The 19,534-nt window shown below is 45.4% G+C and overlaps 1 protein-coding gene across 10 annotated transcripts in view; it reads right to left on the minus strand.

The window, feature by feature from the left end:
• LOC120955071 (heterogeneous nuclear ribonucleoprotein L) overlaps positions 1-19,534 on the minus strand; it is a 177,103-nt gene that overhangs the window by 153,852 nt on the left and 3,717 nt on the right. For 7 of the 10 annotated variants that reach the window (XM_040375572.2, XM_040375571.2, XM_040375568.2 and 4 more), the window contains exons 2-3: positions 16,291-16,556; positions 15,431-15,912 (exon numbers count right to left, since the gene is read on the minus strand). In XM_040375572.2, coding sequence (XP_040231506.2) covers positions 15,431-15,556 — 126 coding nt within the window. In that variant the 5' untranslated portion in view covers positions 15,557-15,912; positions 16,291-16,556. Of the gene's footprint in view, positions 1-15,430; positions 15,913-16,186; positions 16,557-19,534 lie in introns of all 10 variants that reach the window. The other 3 variants (XM_049610586.1, XM_049610584.1, XM_049610587.1) reach the window with 3 other exon arrangements.

A 19,534-nucleotide genomic window follows, 5' to 3' on the forward strand; every position in this document is an offset into this window, starting at 1 on the left:
AACATGGCCTGTCCACTGAAGCCTGGCGAGCTTGATACGACAATGAGTGTGCTTCCACACATACGATGATGATTTCGTCAGATTTGATAAAAATAAAATAACTACGTTAAAATTGTAATGTATGTGATTCAGAAGAGAAGCTATTCAAGTGTACATATTCGTTTAAATGGATGAACAAAAAAATTCATTGGGTGACACGTTTGTCACGAGGCGTGGAAAATAGCGATGTGTGTGTCAATCCGAACACTCCCGGGCTGTACCCTTCCATAAGCGACCCTGAGTTTTTGGGGATAGTCCGGAAGGTACAAGTAGGCACAACACCTTCGATAGGTGCAAAACAACGCAAACGATTCCGACCGGAACTCGCCGCTCCAACGGATATGAGTTGCTTATAATTTCTTGTACCTAGTGATAATACTGGTCTTCCCAATCTCGTTGCATTTACGTGTCGGAACCGATTCTAACATGCCATAAGGCCATAACATAAGGTTGGATAAAAGAGAAGGATTAGCAGAAAAGGATATTTTTGGTTTCTTATTTCTTATCTTGAACTATAAAAACTAGATACCTGTTATAAACCTAAATTTATGTGTTTTGATTATTTATTTAAAAAAAACAGGAAAATTTATATTTTCTAAAAAATAATATTTTAGCTAAATCGAGTGATAAAACATCTTAAATAACTCAAACAGCGATAAAACATCCTTTTTTGCGAGCTGCGAAACATGGTTTTTAATATTATTTAGTTTTCCACTGTTATATCAACTGGGGTGGAGCAGTAGATATGGCTATCCGACTGAAATGGTTTTTTTTATATGAAGTTTTCAACTGCATATCCCACTGCTCGACTTTTTAACCACGTTGCTATGGCGGCAAACACCATTCCACTCCACTGCCAAACCGATCGGTTAGCGAAGATTCTGATTGAGAAAACGCAATTGGATAACATTGGAATTTTGCTAACCGATCGGCTAAATTATCCACTCCGTTATCGACTTTCGTTCGCGATGAGGCCCATTGATTGGATAGCCTAACCTCGGCCAGAGATTCATTATTGCACAACCTTCCCTGGCCGCCTCCTCGTTGTTCTTCGGCCTCGCAACGACAACAGACCCTCCTGTGCCATCGCTATGTGGTTTTTCGAAAAAAATAAAATAAAGCAGTGAAGGAAAGCAGAAGAGCACAAAAAAGCAAAGCATGGCGCGATTGGAATGGGCAACCAGCACGCAAACGTGAAAGGCGCGCGCGACACACACCAGTAGTAAGAGAGAGTCCAGTGGACGGAGGGAAGAAAAAACGGGAAGTGAAAATAAATCCTGGCCAAACTGGCACTAGATCATGGCTGCCACGACCGGTTTTTTGTTCTCTTCTTGATGCCCCCGCCGTCGCCGTCTCTTGCTCCGAATGGCCCAAACCGGGTGCTCGCTCGGAACACTTCGGAGTTGGTTCGAATAGTTGGATGCCGCTTGTCTCTTTCATTCGCCGGGCTATTTGTTGACCGTTTCTACCCCGCTCCCCTATGCTAACTCTAGAGCGTAGAGGTTTTTCTTCTACCAACGCGGAATTCTTCACCCACAGCCAACCAGAAGAAGTTGGACCTTGGATCAGACAACCTCCCCGCCGGTTGCCTAACCCCAAGTACGGTTCGTGCACCGAGAGCATTGTGGTTTTCAAGCACAAACACACAGAGAGAGAGGTTCTTGTGGGTCCGGCTTCGAGCTCACCGGCCCTCCTGCTGGGCAGATAACGCAGAACTTTCCACCTTTCCGCATATGTATACATTTACGCGCCAGCACTCGAAGAAACCTTGAATACAGAGTTGACAGTGCGCGGAGTAAGTCGACCTCCAACGCTGGATGCTGAATGCATGCGCCCAGATTCGCTCGGGATAAGCCCGTAGGAGGATGGCGCGAGTGGAGCTTTAATTGCGATTCATTGTTCCGGGGCTTTGGCTTATTGCGGAGCGGTGATTGGAGTTGGTAGAAGACACGCATAGAATGCCGGGCACGGCATCGCGACAGCAAAACGAAGCAATAAACATTTATAGACGGCATAAAAAGTGAAGAAGTCACAATAAATAATCAATATGGTTAAGATGCCCCACACAGGTACACACGGACGGTTTATGAATATTGTGACATTGTCGGAATACATTATGAACCTGAAGTCAATTGAGCAATTTGTGGGTTCTTAAACAAACTTCTTCAATTCTAACGGAAGAACTTCGCTTCATCCAACGCAACAGAGGATGTCTTGAATCAATGTACTTCTAGGCATGGATTTTGGAGTATTGATACTATTTCTGACTTCTTGGAACACAGCAAAGGGCCCACCGATACACTTTGTACGCATTAGCGAAAGTCTGTGAGGTAACAAACAAACACACACACCCCACGACAACGACAACATCAAGATCAAACGACAACGCTTTAGATCTCTCTCCTACAAGGTAACTCTACACCTCCACAAGGCAACTTCAACGTAGAAGCGTAGTTGCGGAGAGACCGGTAGAACAACTCCACGTCCGCTGGGCTCACACAAAACCTGTCCAGTTTCCGTCCAGGGTCCGATCGAACGACACAGATAGCGAAACAAGAAATCGACCCCGAACACTCCCCCCCTGGAAGGAACCACAGGAAAGTGCACCAACTCAAATATGGTGCGTGTGGTCGGTGCGCGCTACACCCCATCGACTGTATATGTTGATGTCCAAACCTTGGAATATAGTGTCAGAACCACGCACCAACCCGAGCACTCTGGAGGCGAGAAACCTCAAAACCCAAAACCAACCAACCAACCGACACACGCATTATACGTCAAAGGCATATGACACAGATTGACAACTGTAGTGCGGGATGAGAGGGTATATAGGTTGCCCAAAAGCTACCGTAGTAGAGTCGTCATCGCCATCATGGCACGAGCCAATAAGAAAGCACGGCCGAGAATGCGGTCAGTAACGGGACGTCCATAAGCGATGATTGAGGGGAACTGAAACTGAAAGTTCTGCCCTGAGCCGTGCTGAGGCAACAAAACCGGGAACGTGGTGCACTAGCAGGTTGGGAGGACGTGTGCTGAATTTTAATTAATTGCCCAAGCGCCTGGTTATTGTTTTCGGTCAACCAATCTTGGTCTTGGAGCGATATTGAAGCAGCAGTCGGTTGGAAAGTTGCCTTCACCCAAGGTTTCGGTTAGTCCGGTGGCGACGGAGCATTCTGGCCGAGTACGGGCGAGAATGTAAATTAGACACTTTAAAGTCGGTCAATTTATTCTGACTCTACATGATTTGTATGCCTGAGAGGTAGAACTAATCATTTTAAACACCGTTTTAGCTAGGTGACGATTGACCCAGATTCGGGGGACATTCTGCGTCTTAATTCTCGAGTCAATTCTTGTCAATAATAGTTACATTTCTTCCTTAAAAAAAGAAATAATCCTTCTTGGAAGATCTTTTAAAGCTTCAATATCCCTAGAACGTTCATAGCATTCATGAGTTGTTGCTTTAATATTTGGCATTTAAATTGCTCTGCCATATCAGACAGCGTTCTGTTTCCCAGGGATTCTCTTCAAACGGTTATCTCCAGCCCAGTGGTCGTTTTAAAAGTTTCTCCTTCAAAAAGCTTCTCAGCAGACCCTTCAACACACTAACAGCAGCACAACAGACAGAAATGTCATACGCGAAGGTAGAGAACCAACAAAAAAAACACAAACTCCTTGTGGCCAAGCTGCATATCCCATCCCATGTGAAATTCCACAATCACTAGATCGAAGTTGGGGTCGGGTGTAGAAAGGGAAAAGGGACAACGTGACGCTTTTTTTTTGACTCATTGGAGATCTCCACGGTAGCCATGGTGCGATGCCGCCATGCGAAGCATAAACTTTTTCGCTCATTGCACTTAACTTTCCGCTTGGGGAGGTTGTTTCGAGTCCGATACATTTTGCATATGCAAACGACATGTGTGTGTGTGTTGAGTTCTGCTGTTTTTTGTGTTGTCGCCTTCGTGCCGTTCAATGTATTTTGCATTGGCATGAAGGTAGCCAGTCCCATCCGGACGACCTCGGATAAGGGAGATGAACATATTTTTTAAAAAAGAACGCTTTTGTTATTGCTTCTTAAGAATGATCCGTATTGCTACTTTAATGACGCTTTTCATAGAATTTGTACCTTATATTACACATTGTGTCAAGCGATATTTTGATCTAATGTGGTCTAATTTTTATCCTCAGTTTGATCAAAACAAGGATTGACTTTTCTAGACCAACTTTCAACCACAAATATTCTCAAACTTTGCTACCTTGCTCGCTCATCCCATACAGACATACGGTAGATGTAGTAGAGCTTTATTTTTTCGCCCAAGCTCCTTTTTTCGGAACCTTTTTTATCCCCCTCCAGTCATGAAAGCATTAAAAACAAAGTTTCGGCCCTGTACTTCCGGCGCCAGGAGAGAAATTAAGCAGCAGCAGCAGCAGCAGCAAAAAAAGGATACACTGAAACACACAAAAAACTCTTTCCCCTCACAATTGCTAACATAAAAAGCCGCATCCCTCCTTTTTTTTTGTTGGGTCTCCCCACTAATGTCACTTTGATTAAAAAGTAGCGTCACAAAAGGTACATCCCCAACACACACACCCGGCGACACTCAATCCTTCCACACAGACACCACACGTTGACGGCAGCTGCGGTGGAAATGAAAATTGTCTAACTTAATTCTTCTCTCCCTGAGCATGCTCTGTGAGAGATGCTGGAAACGCCGAAGGTGAGCTGGATGAGGACAACCGGAACTGACATTTTTCTCGTTGGAGTTGTCGTCTTCACCTTCACCCTCTCGTGAAGCGCGATGGATGGAAGTAGTCATGGTGGTCACGCGGTTTTACCATGTGCCACACGAAACACAGAAAAAAACGGTGGAACGCCGCGGCTAAAAGAAACGCAAAGCATTCGTCATCCGCACGCGGCTTGCTGAAATTAAATAAAATTTCCTCCCATTCCGGGTGGGGCATCCCGAACCCCTTTATCTTTTGAATAACGCAGAGCAGAGTAAAGGAGCGGGCGCGCGCGGGCACATAAAAACAAAAGCCCACAACCCGGGAGGATGGTGTATGCCGGGTGTGGAGTAAAAATTTCATTAGAATATCACCTCCGGCTTGAGATTCGGAAGGGAGACTTTAGCTAAAAACCGCCACAACCTGCGCGCGATAGAACTAGCAACAATTGGTAACACACACAGAGAAAAAAAAACATACTGGACGGACTCCAGGAAGAGGCCAAAAGTTCGACAGCGAGTGCCGAGTTTTGGGACTAAATTAAATTTTTGATGCACTTCCGGATACACACCGGAACTCCCATCCGAAAGCCGAGTGCGACATACGCGCGTTCGTGTAGGATGAATATTCTGCGAGAGGAGGCATAGAGATAAGTGGTTCAAAACCACTGAGCGATCTAAAATTCCGTAATTCGGACACTAATTAGGGAGTTTAGACGTGTTTGGACAGAGCGTGATTTTAATGTGCATAGAAAAGAAACATCATTTAATTTTTGAAGTAAAATAGCTGTACATCAAATGAAATCATCTCCTTCAACACAACGCGAATTGAAGAACCAAAAACTAAATTATAAATCAACTTAATACCAAAAAACAGCTCCAAGAATCCAAATCATTTTACCCTATCAGTCTATTTTTACCGGCTTGTCGAATTAAGCAACAACAACAGCCCAGGATTGGGCCCCATTTCTCGCAAACAACAAAACAGGCAAGAAGATTCATCTTCATCACGATGGCGGCGCGGCACGATCCGGCCACCAAAACTTTTCTCATTTATCCGGCGAGCGATGTAGCAGAAAATAAGCGAAACCGGGGTCGCGCTAAAACAAACCGAAAAAAGTGTAGATGGAGATGATGGAAACTCGCTTTCAAAGTCGAAGATGAAATACACAAGGGAAAAGGGATTGATTATGCAACAGATATACCCCCGGTGGCTGGTTCTAAGGATAAAGAAGAATCGAACCTTTCGCAGCAGACAGGAAGCAAAGTGTAAAACTGTTGCCCATTTTTATGTGGCTGAGATATTTATTTTATTTCGTTAATACGAACACAAAGCGCCAGACGCCAACAAGCCACCGATTTAATGGGTTGTTGCAGCCAGTCTAAAGCCCACCCCATTACCACCGCGATTATCAGCGAGACAGACAGTAGGGCCAAAAGTTCCAAAAATCAAAGCCAATCGCTCCGCGTCTGTGGTACAAATCAACCGAATGGTGCCGAAGCCCCCGGTGCTCGCTGCATAATGGAAAAGCGAATATTCGATGAGGCGAAAGGTTCTTGGCAAGAGTTTTTGCTCCTTTCATCGCGGAGTCTGCTGCTCTGGAAACTGTGATGGTACCAGGGCATCCAAAAGCAACAGGATTTGGATGTGATAACATGGCAGAGATATCTACAATGAATCCGTTCGGAAGTTGGCAAGGTTCCACCGTACTCAGTTCGCGCAGATTTTACCGGAATAATCAAGCCAGAGCGCACAAAACCAACCTACACCCAAGATCCGAGCTCAAACAATGATCTTCTTGTTCAAAACTATCAACGAAATTGATGGCTTTTATGACACAAACGCACATAAAATTGAAATCATCACAAATATCAACATCTTTTAACACCTCTCATAATCTCTGAGCGCTGGAACCAGATGGACGACGAAGATGTACAGAAACAAACAGCAACAACTCATCCATCAGGTTGTTAACCCCGTTTGGCAAAGAGTTACTGGTTTTGGGGAGGGCGAGAGTTACGATTCCACCACACACCCCGGTGCCGATTAACATGTGCTTATTAATATAAAAAAGAACGCTCTTCATCCAATTCCAATGCCCACCACATTCAACAGTGATGCCCCGAGAAAGTCCCGGCATGAGAAGCAGCAAAACAAAAAACAAACCTGTTCAAACGGCGTGTCCCACACACCACACTACCATTCTCTCTCTCCCTAGATGTTGACAGACACCTCTCGTGGGGCTGAATAATTGCCCGAGACGACGCACTAATATATCAAACGCGACTCTCCAACCAAACACAAAACAAAAACGCCAGTGAAGAATAAGATCCAGTTTGTTCTTTTGGGCCAAAAACCGGGTTTAAATAATGTCGTCCACTGCTTTTCAGTTTTTGAGCGCATCTTCGCCGGCAGCAGGCTTGAACAAGAGCAGTGTGTAACTCTTTCCCGCTTATCGCACCCTCAGAACGGACGATGGTAATCCCGCGCCAGATACACTTCACTCTGCCCGACCTGGCGGTGGTGTGCGAATTGCTTATCGAACGGAGGCCCTTGAGCGACACAGACCTTGTGTGGTGGTTGCTGTTGCTGTTGTTGAGCCGCAAACAAGATAAGCCGTCGTGGAAGTCGTCGTGGATGAGATATTGGAGCAGCGGACCAACTCTGTGCTGTTTCAAGTGTCTTTCTGGAAGACGGGAAGTTTCCACAGACTCGACGACGCACTTTACGCGAACTTATCGCGGAGATAGTTCAGCCTGAATGTTCGATTAAATTAAATGATGGAACCAAGCAATTAGATACGTTTTGCAACAACCCAACAACGAAGCCTCCCCGAGTCTTCGAGAACTTCTCCTCTCACAGGGAAATAGCTCAACGTTTCCAAAAAACAAGACCTAGTGCCCCATCCGCCAAATGATTGAAGCGTTATCGGAGGACATAAATTAGTACCTCTCATTAGTACATTCCGATTTCGGACATCTTAGGTTTTTCCCCGCTCCGTGTTTGGAGTAGCTAAACAGGGAGGAATCTATTATCGTACACACACACACACACTTTTGCCCATTACAACATGCCGCCACCACCCGGTTTTGGGTTAGGAAGCTAATTTTAGCCCCCAGCCAGCACCGAGTCACAACCGTTGATCGCTACCAATTGGTGCTGTGTGTTTGGCGTGTCGATACCACCACCACCACTCGTGGTTTGTGCGCTCGTGGTTTGTTCTGATGGTTCGGAAGATGCCGAAGGAAGACAAACATTGCTTTTAAAAGTTTACAACCCGTTTTTGTTTCGGGATAAAAACACATTTCACAGAAATCATTGCTTCCGGAAAATGGTTCTTTCAGGAATAGTTCTATTTGCGACGATTTCAGAGAGCCTTGGGGGAATAATTTAAGTCAGTTACGGTGTTACTGATGCTCTCCTGAGGGCTTCTGCCGTACGAATCTAGCACGAACGAACGATAATAGCACGTCCACAACAGAATGAAAAGACACAAACAACTGTTGAGGACTGTTTTGAGGCCAAAATGCTAAACTCTTACCCCATACCGATACATTCCGAAACACTGACTCAACACCGTCAATTGGGGATGACTTCGAGTAGGCACAAATTTATGTGCACTCAGCTCACATTCACGTCCATTAGCCGTACGGGAAAACGGCACAGGATTGCGTGGAGCGTTCGGATGGACGTAACGGAACTGCCGTTCGATGGCAGAAATCTTTTCCCAATAAATTAGTCCTAGTGGTGCGTTTTGTGTATCATAACATATTTATAGACAATGAGTCAAACAATATATTTCATTCACCTTCTGGCTGGTACGCAGACGCAGACCCACCACAAGTAGCTTACCTCGAGCGTCTAATTTATGGAGTTCCAAAATCGGGAAGCTCTACTTATGGAATGTCCAGCTGTTGGGCAATAAGTTGAACCACAATATTTCTAAGACACTTATAGACTATTTTGTAACAGTTTTAACTACACCTAAACCATCCCAAATCCTGATGATATTACCTTTATCATAATCTTTAACACACTGTGCTGCTCTTCTCCAAAACGTAGCCACCATAAAACTGTTAAAAAGTTTTCACGCCAACACCACAGCCAACAATCGGACTAAATTCCCCCAAGGCCACTCTCCACAACTCCCACCCAGTGTTGTTGCGGTAAGATTTTGGGCATTTTTCCACACCGAAAGAGGATTGTCCATTTTGGGCTCGACGCAAGAGGCGCCAAGCCAGCATCATCTAATCTAAGCGTCATTCTCTACCAATTGCCTTTTATTGGAGGCATCTGTCCAGCTCAAAACAGCCCCAAACGAGTCACAGACACCAATACAAAGCAGGCAGATCAGGGAGACACCCAACACATCCAACGACGACGACAACGACAACGAGCAAGAAATTCAAACCATATTTACCACAAATTCCTCGCCTCGCGCCTCTTCGTCTCATTCTCATTCCAACGTGCTCCAATATTGCTACACCAATCGAATATCCATTTTTGGAGCGACCCAAAACGTGTCAGCAATTTCCTCACTAACCGACCACAAACGACCGGGGTGGGGTCTTCAATTCTTATCGTCTCCAACGCCTTCGCCCTCCCCCAACCGATCTTCAATATCTGGGGCTTCGCATTCGATTTTGCTTCCCGTACCGTTTTGTTTTGCTTTCGTGTCCATTTAAAAACAAATAACTACAGACGACCATTTCCCTGTCGTTCATAATCTTACATCGGTAAAAGATGAAATTACGTTCCCATCGATAGCATCCCCTTTTCATTGCCGTTACGTACGTTACGAGCAGCTCAAAAATCGATCATTGAAATATGAATGCACTCGAGATGGCAGCGTTCGCGTCGATGAGTGCCTTCTTCATTCCTCGGCCGGCTTGATTGTCATCAAACTACTTGAGTCGCATCATCCACCGGCACACACCATACATACATACGCCATTGTCTCGCGTCTACGGGGTAAGGTTTAATTCACTGTAAGCTGGCCGCACCGTGATGGGATGATGAAAGAGTCATGTGTGCACACGGCGACGAGCCCGTTGAAGTGATCAACACGAACGAATAAACGCGCAGGCTGTAAGAGCCGAGCTCCATTGGTACCGGATGGTTCAAGAGCCACGGTCTATAGAATGCTCTACTCAGCGCTTATCTCGTACCTTTCTCCACACCTCTCCCGCAACGCTTTTGGTGCCCATATCCGATGCGATCCTTGCAACGGAAAACCATTGTCATTAGCTCGAAACGTCACGCTTCGGGGGAAACGGAACGTAAACGGTCTATCTCTCTCGTCCGGACCGACGTCACAAACGCTGTGACACGCTGTGTTGTGTGTGCGACTCACTCCACATGACATTGCACATTTTTGGCCAGCCGGAGCACACAGACAGCAAAGGGCAGCACACACAACCTACCATCTTCATCAGCGCAGCGGAGCGTGCGACCGAATTGCAAGGTTCTGCCTCCCGTCGATTGTGTGGCTGCGCTGTGGTGACACCAAGGGCGAAATCTAATACGATACACTCGGCGGCCATCCCTTCCTCCCCATTCCCATCCTGTGTGTGTGTGTGTCCGTGTCACATGCGCTCTTTTGACGCGATATGACAATAGAGACCTTTTCTAGCCAAATTTGCCCAGGGTTACGCGCACGCAAGAAGCCGAACCGCCGAACAAAACCGCCAGCCAGAGTTCGTGGTGACGCAAGGCAATGTGCTGGCCGAGTGCGCCGTTCGTCTCACGGTTGCATCTTGGTGTATGGATAGGCGGTTAGGTTGGTCTGAGAGTTCCAGCAGCTTCTTGTTCGGGCAAAACGGACCTTAGATACGTTTTTAGACATGAGATTCTAAGGCTCAAAATGCAAATCTGATTTTGAAGCAATCTATCAATAACCAAAATTCTATTATCATTGATTTTTGTAAAGAAGAATTCTTCATATAAACCTAATCTTATCATGTATTGTTAACTGATATGTTGAACACAAGGCATTGTCTGTAGTCCAAGTTGTTGGAGATGTCGACGTTCACATCTTGTACGAAATATTTGACAATTTCAAAGAATTGATGTTTAAAAAAACAAAGTTTGGATGGTGATATACATCAAATATCGAACCAGAAGATCCTTCTATTACTTCTGAATAATATTTGTTTCGTGTTCAAATTGTTCAAAATTGTCAAACTACTGTCTGGACCTAAGACATCAAAAGATCATCTGTTCAATCACATCTGTTCTTTGAAGTATCTCCAATGTATTTCTGAGAGATTAAAACAACAATTATCTTGCTTAAACACCAAAACTTTGTGATAAACCCAAACCTAAAGCGTGCACAACACACCAAAGATCACATTTCGTACAGCCAAAACCCGATGGCTTTTCATAATGCATATTGCAATCCCGGGTAGCAGAGACGTATACCGTGTCACAGGATCCCGCCACATGGCTAATAATGTAATTGGTTTGTCAGAGACGGACACGTGACGCTTTGGAATGGTAATGTTTGGAATGAATTTGAAATGCGGTCTAGAATGCTTATAAGCGCCAAACGCCTTATTCAAACAAGTGCAACTTAAGTTCAGCGAACAGTACTTTTACTTTCCGATAGAGGGACAAGCTGAACAGTTTCTCTTGTGTCACGCTATTTTTACTTTCCTTTGCGTAGATTAAGACGCTTTCGCTGGCTGTGTGTGTGTGTCACGCTGATTTGTTTACAAACCCGTCCAGATGACAACAATCAAGGCACATGTATGGCATTTAAATGGTCTGCTTTATTTGTTTAACCTTTTTTCACCCACGGTCCACACTTTCCGTTTCGTTCCATCCGTTGTTGCTTAAATCATATATTCAGAATGATATTATTTCTCTATATCTGTCCCGGTGCGGAATCGCCTTCACGCACTGATGGAATTTCGGGCCTCCACCTGAAACGGCATGAAACCACAGCAAAATGAGCCCATTTCAATGCTAATGCTTGATAGCCTGCCCGCCCTGTCACTGGGAGACACACACACACAGCAAGCAAAAGAACCAATGTAATCCATGCCGGCGATTGTCCGATGATTGGCCGGTTCTGCGATGCGGTGAAATCAAAAAAGTTGAAGTCGATTATGATAAAAAAAAGCTTCCCGCCATCATCGTCAGCAAAACCGGTTACATTGAGCTGCCCGAAAAGCTCGTCACTCGGCCGGACACTACTGACCGAATTAAGCGCGGGCAAACGTGTGCTGGTTCCCTTTATTTTTTGTACAGCCAACAGGGACAATCGGGCGGTTGCTCGTTTTCACTTTCGTATAACCGTCACATTCGCCCGGTGATCAAATTTCTCAACGCCCGAACGGTTGTGGCAGAGCAACATAAAATGCAAACCTCCTTCTTGTGGAACCCATGCCACTAGCCGCTCCTCGGTGCAACAATTGCAACGTTAAGCTTGCGTGAGAAGTTGATCACGGAGATGACGAAGATGTTGATGATGATGATGATAATAATGGACGAAGCAGTTATCCTTGAAGCATGAAGGATTGATTCGTGCACACAACAGTGAAAATGCTCGAAAAGAATAATTACACCAGAGGACGTCCTCCTCGTTCGCACCGAGACTTAACAATTTATCATCATTCGCGTTTGGACGCGAAGGGCGACGAAACACGTGAAACCGTTGGTGCAACCTTTTTGCGTAACGGGCGTGCTTCAACGCAAAGAGCGGCAAAAAGGAGATTCGCGATAAGAACGCATCAGAAAGCAAAAGTAAAATTACACTCCCTGAAGCACCCTGAAGCAGTAAGACCGAGATGAGGGTCATTAATGGGTCGATTTTACAACAAAAAAAAACAACCTCCGAAAGACCACTCTTGCTTTTGAAGCATGCATATGCGCATTGAATATTGCATTGGCAATTCTGGCGTTGGTACTGTTAAGGTGTTCCTGCCCGGAGACTTTCTGTTTCATTCGTAGCTAACACAAATGGACCGCAATTGCGAGGAAGAGATGGTCAGAACTAACAAAGGAATGCTTTCAGTAGACAAACCGAAACCTCAACCAATGTTCTGCATAGTTGTATGACGATATTAGAAGAATTTGGGAGGGCATTAAGAAGAAATGGAGCATAAATCGAAAACCATTTTCTAGCCATAACACGAAAATACACTTTACTTGTAGTCTTGAACAAAATGTGACTAAAAAGGAGGACATTAGAGCCTCTCCAAAACATCCTAACGGAAAATTGGCCAATTCTTGCATCTACAAGGCTTCAATCTAATGTCAAATTTATTATAATCCTCTTCATTGACTAATGCAACGAATTCAAGATTCTTGTTTACATGCTAAAATTATCCTAGTTTCTTAACAATGAGACAATATGCTAGAAAAATCATGTTTTTCAGTCATAAAAGTCCAACTCAGACTCCTCATGCTATACCAATAACCCAACCTCGCACAACTGCATGACTTTGTTCCCGAACACCAAATTAATTCCGAAATTCCATAAATCAATTTTCAACAAGTGTCACACACACACGAAATTTTAATCCCAAATTCCACAGCACCAACTGGGACCTTTGCGCGACGCATGTGTGCAGTCACAGTTAGACGAAAGTCAGCTTGTCGTTATAAATTTGTGCAGTGATGGTTTTATTGCGAAAAATTCACATTTTATATCCGTTACACCGTTTAACAGTGCAAATCCGCGGAAAATGGAATATGCCAGTAAATCCATTCCTTTCCCGTCCTTCAAGAGAAAGCAGCGGGTAGTAAAAGTAGTAAACCGCGCTTTTATTAGTGTCGCGCTAATTCCGCCGGCAGCAAACGACTTTTAACTGTGGCGAGAGTGCGATGCAGCGCAGACGAAATGAAAGAAAAACGAGCTTCCCGACGACACAAGGACACATGTGTGAACATCTTCTTCGTCGCGGTCTTGCCGAGGCGCGTGGTCGATAAAACTGAACACTGCTCTCATCCAGCGCATGTCGGTGTTGTTTGGCTCCGTTTCTTTCTCTTTTTCTATCTCTCTCTCTCTATCTCTCCCTCTACGTCTGAACGATGAAGGCGAGCGCCATTCCGTCTGCCCCGGGAGAAAGCAACAATACGACAAAGTACGGACGGACGCGTTCTGTTGGCGCTTTTCCTTTGCCCTGTCGGCATTAGCACGGAAAAGAAGGAACCCATCTTCCCGACAAGCTCGAAATGAAAAGCGGGAAAACTAGTCAGAAATTAGGGGAACGTCAAACGATCGATGCTGGTACAACTGCTGCTGCTACTGCTGCTTCTGCTCCTGCTCCTGCTGTTTGACCTACTTTTCTCCCCTCAATTTTGTTTCGCTGCGTTGCGGGACGATTTGATTAGGGTTGGCGGCAGGTTTTTTACTAAGCCCGCTGCCGTACAAAATTCACCCCCTCACTCGAATGGAAAATCGGCCACAATGTGTTTTCCCCCCTTTTTTTGTCGTCGTCATCATCATCGCCCAAGTGAATGAAACATTCAATCAATGAAGTGCCCTGAAGAGGACGCAACCGAACCGAATGGTAAATAAACACCCACACAAGCGTACTGAAGGGTAGAATAATACGTTACATTCCATTCCTAGTATTGGTATTGGTGAGAGAATGGAAAATCTGTACGCAAATAAAATTGGAAACAAAGGAGACGAAAGAAATACTTTGGCATCCCTTTTTAATCCCAACGAAAGAAGGTTTTTAAACAACGCACTGGGAGTAAAAGTATGACATGGTGGAATATTGAACATTCTGCGATGTTGTGTAATGTCTGGACATAAGATGGTAACAGTCAATAAGCTGAAATCCAGGATAAACCACAGGACTTCTGTTACAGGTCTAAACCTAACAGCAATTTACAGGAATCTCCAAGATTTTGAATTTCTTAGAGTTCAACAAAAATCTGGGATATCAATATTTTGGATATCTAAGAGGAAATATCTTCATACATTTATCGTTCCTGAAGTATAGTTTCAAATACATGCCTTCTTCCAAAGGCATTCGAGATATTCAGCTAGGTCGTCTACAGGTCTAGATGTCTACAGTACACACAGATAGATAAGGACCATTTGAAAGGATTTTGTGACAGTAATAACTCTTTCAAACCAACAAATGACTGAGAACTTCGAAGATGGCAATGCCTAGGGGGTATACAAAACCCTCCAATGACCTCCAATGGCTATCTGTGACTTAGTTCCTAAGATGTTTCCAAAATCATGGGTAGTTTTTAGTGATCCAGTTAAGAAGGTCTCCCAGAAGATCTGAATGAGAGCTAAGAATGAGCTGACTTTGATATATATCCTCAAAGCTCTGGCAAATGACTCGGATCTTTAAAGATGGCAATATCTAAGGTATAGTTGGAAGAGAATCCAACACTTCTGTTCCAACAATAGCTATTTGTGACTTAGTTCCTATATTCTCAGTGTTCTCAAGTAGTATCTTGCGATCCAGTTGTCTATCCTAGATCATCCTAAATATTTTGTTTAAAGCTATAATTGGTTGGACTTATATCTTGAAAGTCCTAAGTATTATGTTGGGATTTAGTTAAGATCTCATCCAAAAGATTTTGTTGAGATCTGATAACATGCAGAGCCTAATATCCTGATCTCAAATACCCAAGTCTTGATCCATCCGGCTAAACATAAAACAATGACACAAGGAACTAGTAGCCCGACACTTACCCGACTATTGAGCGGCACCTCGCCCATCTCCTGGCCGGTACAGAGCCGCTTGTTGTGCGGCCCATCCTGGCCGCCGCCACCGCCGCCGCCCGCGGCACTGCCACCGTTGAATGACGCCATGATCATCACACCGGCACCGGGGGGATGCTGTTGCTGCGTGAACGCGATCGTGATGCGGGTTGTGTAGCCTGTAGCGGCTCCCTGGGTTGGCCAAGTGAGAGAGTAGCCTTTGCTTTTTTTTATATAAGCTGTGCGGGAAGGTGGGCTTTAACACACCTTGGCGCCTTGTTTGTTGGTCACGGGCAGCCGCTTTGCGTTTTGTGAGTTTTCTTTTTTTGGAGTGTGCTTTTGTTGTTTATTGTTTTCGTTTGTTGTTGTAGTTGTAGTTGTTTGCTTTTTGGCTGTTACTCGAATTGAGTTAGGTGTCAGTCGAACGGGGTGTGAGAGTGTGTTGTTGTTGTTGTTGTTTTAGAACGTACAGACTGTGAGATAGAAAGGGAGAGAGAATGATAGATAGAGATATATTGGAGAGAGAGAGAGAGAGAGAGAGAGAGAGATGCGAACAGAGTTTTCTCTCGTGTGTATAGTTCGTGTGTATAGAGTTCGTGTGGAGAAAGGGGTATAAAATGTAGCAAATGGGTGCCTGCTGCCCTACGAGCCTTGCAAAACTCGTGGCCCCGTGATCGATCCACGCGCGTTGTGTTTGTGTGTGTGTGTGTGGAGATGGAAGATCTCCGGGTACTTCCGGACACGCACCAACAAACGCAAACCACCACCCTTCGCTTCTATTTTCTTTTTCGCTTCTTTCGCTTCCTTCTACTCTAAAACACACGCTGCTGCTGTTGCTGGTGGTTACGCACCTGCTGGCGGCTGCTGCACACTTTTCGCAAACACTCTGGAGGGCTCTGCTCTCACTCACTCACAACAAAGCACTCACAATGCACACACACACCGAACAAGCCACGCGACTTCCAGTGGAATTGCGCTCCACACGGTAATGGGGGGGAGGAGACAGGGTGATTTTTTGTTGGGGGGGTGAAAATTGGGCGCAAGGGCTGGGCGATATGATATCGGACCAAACAAACACACTTTCAGAATACACTTCTTCCTTCCTTTCGCTTGCACACTGTGGAAAATATGGAGGGGAGGAAAAAAAGATGCAATTAGAAAAAAACGAAAACAAATAAGAATATTTTATAAATCATTTATACAATTTAGGAAAAGAAACAACCACTTCTGTCACACTGCTTCTCCTTCAACTGTATCCAATGTCTTTTGCTTGAGGAATGTCTATTTTCTTGTGCCAGCGCCAACGCACACACACACACACTTCCAAGCACGCAAGCAGCCTACTTCGATCGCTTGCCAAAAATCGCATCCGTTCCTTCGCTCCCTTCGTACACACTCTAGTTTTTTTCTTTCTTCACGCGAAAGCCACACACCGTCGCTTTTCTTTTCCTTTTCCACTTTCGACTTTGTGTTGGCGTGTGGGGGAGAGGAGTTTGAGATAAGCAATTGTACCTAATGTGCCGCCGACCGGCAACAAAACGCGTAGCTCGCCGTGATTGGAAAAACTTTCGAAACGCGCACACACACACACACGCACACACCAAAACTAAGAAAAAGGCCCACACCGGAGGCTGACCGCTGCCGCTGATTTGGGTTTTTGTTTTCTTCTGTTTATGCAATTGTCACTTTTCACCAGCCAGCCACCATCCAAAAACCTTCCTGCCTCGGAGAGAGTATGCGCGTGTGTGTGTGTGTGTTTATGTGACAGCCAGACACAGCTCAACGTGTTGGGGGATGAATAAACCACCCCAAAAAGGAAATGCTTTCGCGCTTATCACACCGCGTAAAAATGAGTTTTCACCACGAAGTGGATTTTAATCTGTCAAAACCCTTTCCTGCCACACAGCAATACACCCAATGCCGGCTCTCGTGCCAAATACGACGTGCCGTAAGGAGTTGTATGGAAAACCGGAAATGTCAAAAACTCGCCCTACAGGACCACGACCTGTCAAAGAACTGTCTCCGCGCGCGCACAAACACACACACACACACACATAGGAAAGCAACAAGGGCAAGGACTGTCAAAAATCCGGCCCCGGCCCCGAAAATGCTCTTCCAGCGCACCACAAACACTGGCGAAAACGCTGGGAAAACTACGCGACCCAACTCACACACACAGACATACACAACCCCAAGCCTCACACTGTAGCGATGGGAAAATGGTGCTTTCTCTCCTTGCGTGTGTATAGGGGCTCTCCTTGGTGGATGGAACGAAACACAACACGTGCACCAATGGCTACGGGGACGACCGGAAAAATGGACTGGTTGTACAAATTTACACACACACACGCACAGGCCAATGTGTTCGAGGGAAAAAGGACACTTTTCCAGCGACGGAGATAGAAAAAAGCGAGAGAGAGAGCGAGAAATAGGTAGCAGGAGAGCGTAAGAGAGTGAGAGAAAAAATGGGCTTCGCTGGAGGCAATTTGTCTGGCTCGGTTTCCACACGCTTTTCCACACGCATACACACACAAACAGAATTTTCCTAAACCGGTCTCTCGTTTCGCATCGGACCGTTGTGAACGGCCAACCATTTGCATTGGGGCGGCGCGTTTTGTATGAAGGAAAATGTCGGCCGGCCGCACACAACCAAAACCTTGGCCTCCTATCCGCCACCACCGGAGGGGTTGCTATGACAGCTCGCAGCAAACGTCATGGGGCGAGTTGAGATGGAAAACAACCCAAAACACACACACAGACGCACTCACACGCGTACAAATCAAGGAAGTTTTAAGGTTCGAGAAGCTTTCCCTACTTGGATGCGCGTTTACGCATCGAGTGACAAATTAAACAGAAAAAAACGCTTTTCCTCCATATTGGTCAGACCCAGAGATGACGATTTGCGTGCTCGAGAAGAGCTCTGATAAAGAAACGGAAAACAAAGAGCCAAGAAGTGAAGAGCGAACCAACAAAAAAAAACAGCACGTTTGAAGAGACGTTTACTGCGGCCACTGAACTTCACCACCACCGGCAGAGATGATGATAAAACGAGGCAATAAGAGGCACTCAAACACATACACACACACACACACATGCACTGGAGAGTGCTAGAAAATGAAGGAAAAAAGCCCATCAACTATGCATATTTTCCACAAACGATGGAAAAGGCAGGAAGAAGGGTGAGGAAATATGATAATTACGAGGGAGGGGGTGCGCCACCTAATCAGCTATCGGTCGTGCAAGCAAGTGTACCGTGAGATACCGATGCAACCGACCAGTGTGTGTGTGTGTCGGAAAATTCGGTTTCTCCCCATTTTAGTTTCAAATTTACATTTTTTTTGTCTTCTTCTTCTTCTTCTTTTCATTTTCATCGTTTTCTTCTTCCATCTTGTTTTCCGGCTTCTACGCGCCAGCAGCAGGCTTTTGCGTACATGCGCACGAATATACGCGCGTGTTCGCTGTGTGCGTCCGCTGTGTGCGCAACTACGCGACTGTGTGTGTGTGTGTGGGGAGATTGGGAGTCACCAACCTCCACCAACCACCACCTACGGCGCCTGTGTGTGTGTTTACATCGGGTGGGTGAATTTACAGGAGGTTTTTTTCCTGTCTGAACATTTCTCGAACTCTACACCGGTTTTGGGAAAGCGAAAAGAAATGGAAATCAGTTGTAAGTTTCCTTCACCCTCAAACAAAAATGGACGGTATTTGACCATGCGGTTTGCACAACAACTGCCCGACTACTGTGCTGTCATTTTGAGGCCAAAGCATGCGGTAGGCAATTCCAACAACAACTGTGTTTGACAGTTCTCTCTTCACGCGTTTTGTCACGCGCACGCACCTGAATGTGTGTGTGTGTTTCTATTGTTTTACAGCAAATTGTTCGGGGTTCGATCGACCCCGACAAGCTGCGTGAGCGTGAGAAGCTTCCCGATACCGATTCACTCTCATTCATCTCACAGAAGATACGCCGTTCTCACTCGGAGGCGTGTGTTTTCTTACAGAGTTCTTTCTCTTTTTTATAAGGTATAGGCAACGGAAGGAAGGGGATGTGAAGCATCTTTGTGATAGGAAAGATTCCTCCACTCACACGCACTT

Source organism: Anopheles coluzzii, chromosome 3, assembly GCF_943734685.1.
Source record: "Anopheles coluzzii chromosome 3, AcolN3, whole genome shotgun sequence".
Taxonomy (NCBI): domain Eukaryota; kingdom Metazoa; phylum Arthropoda; class Insecta; order Diptera; family Culicidae; genus Anopheles; species Anopheles coluzzii.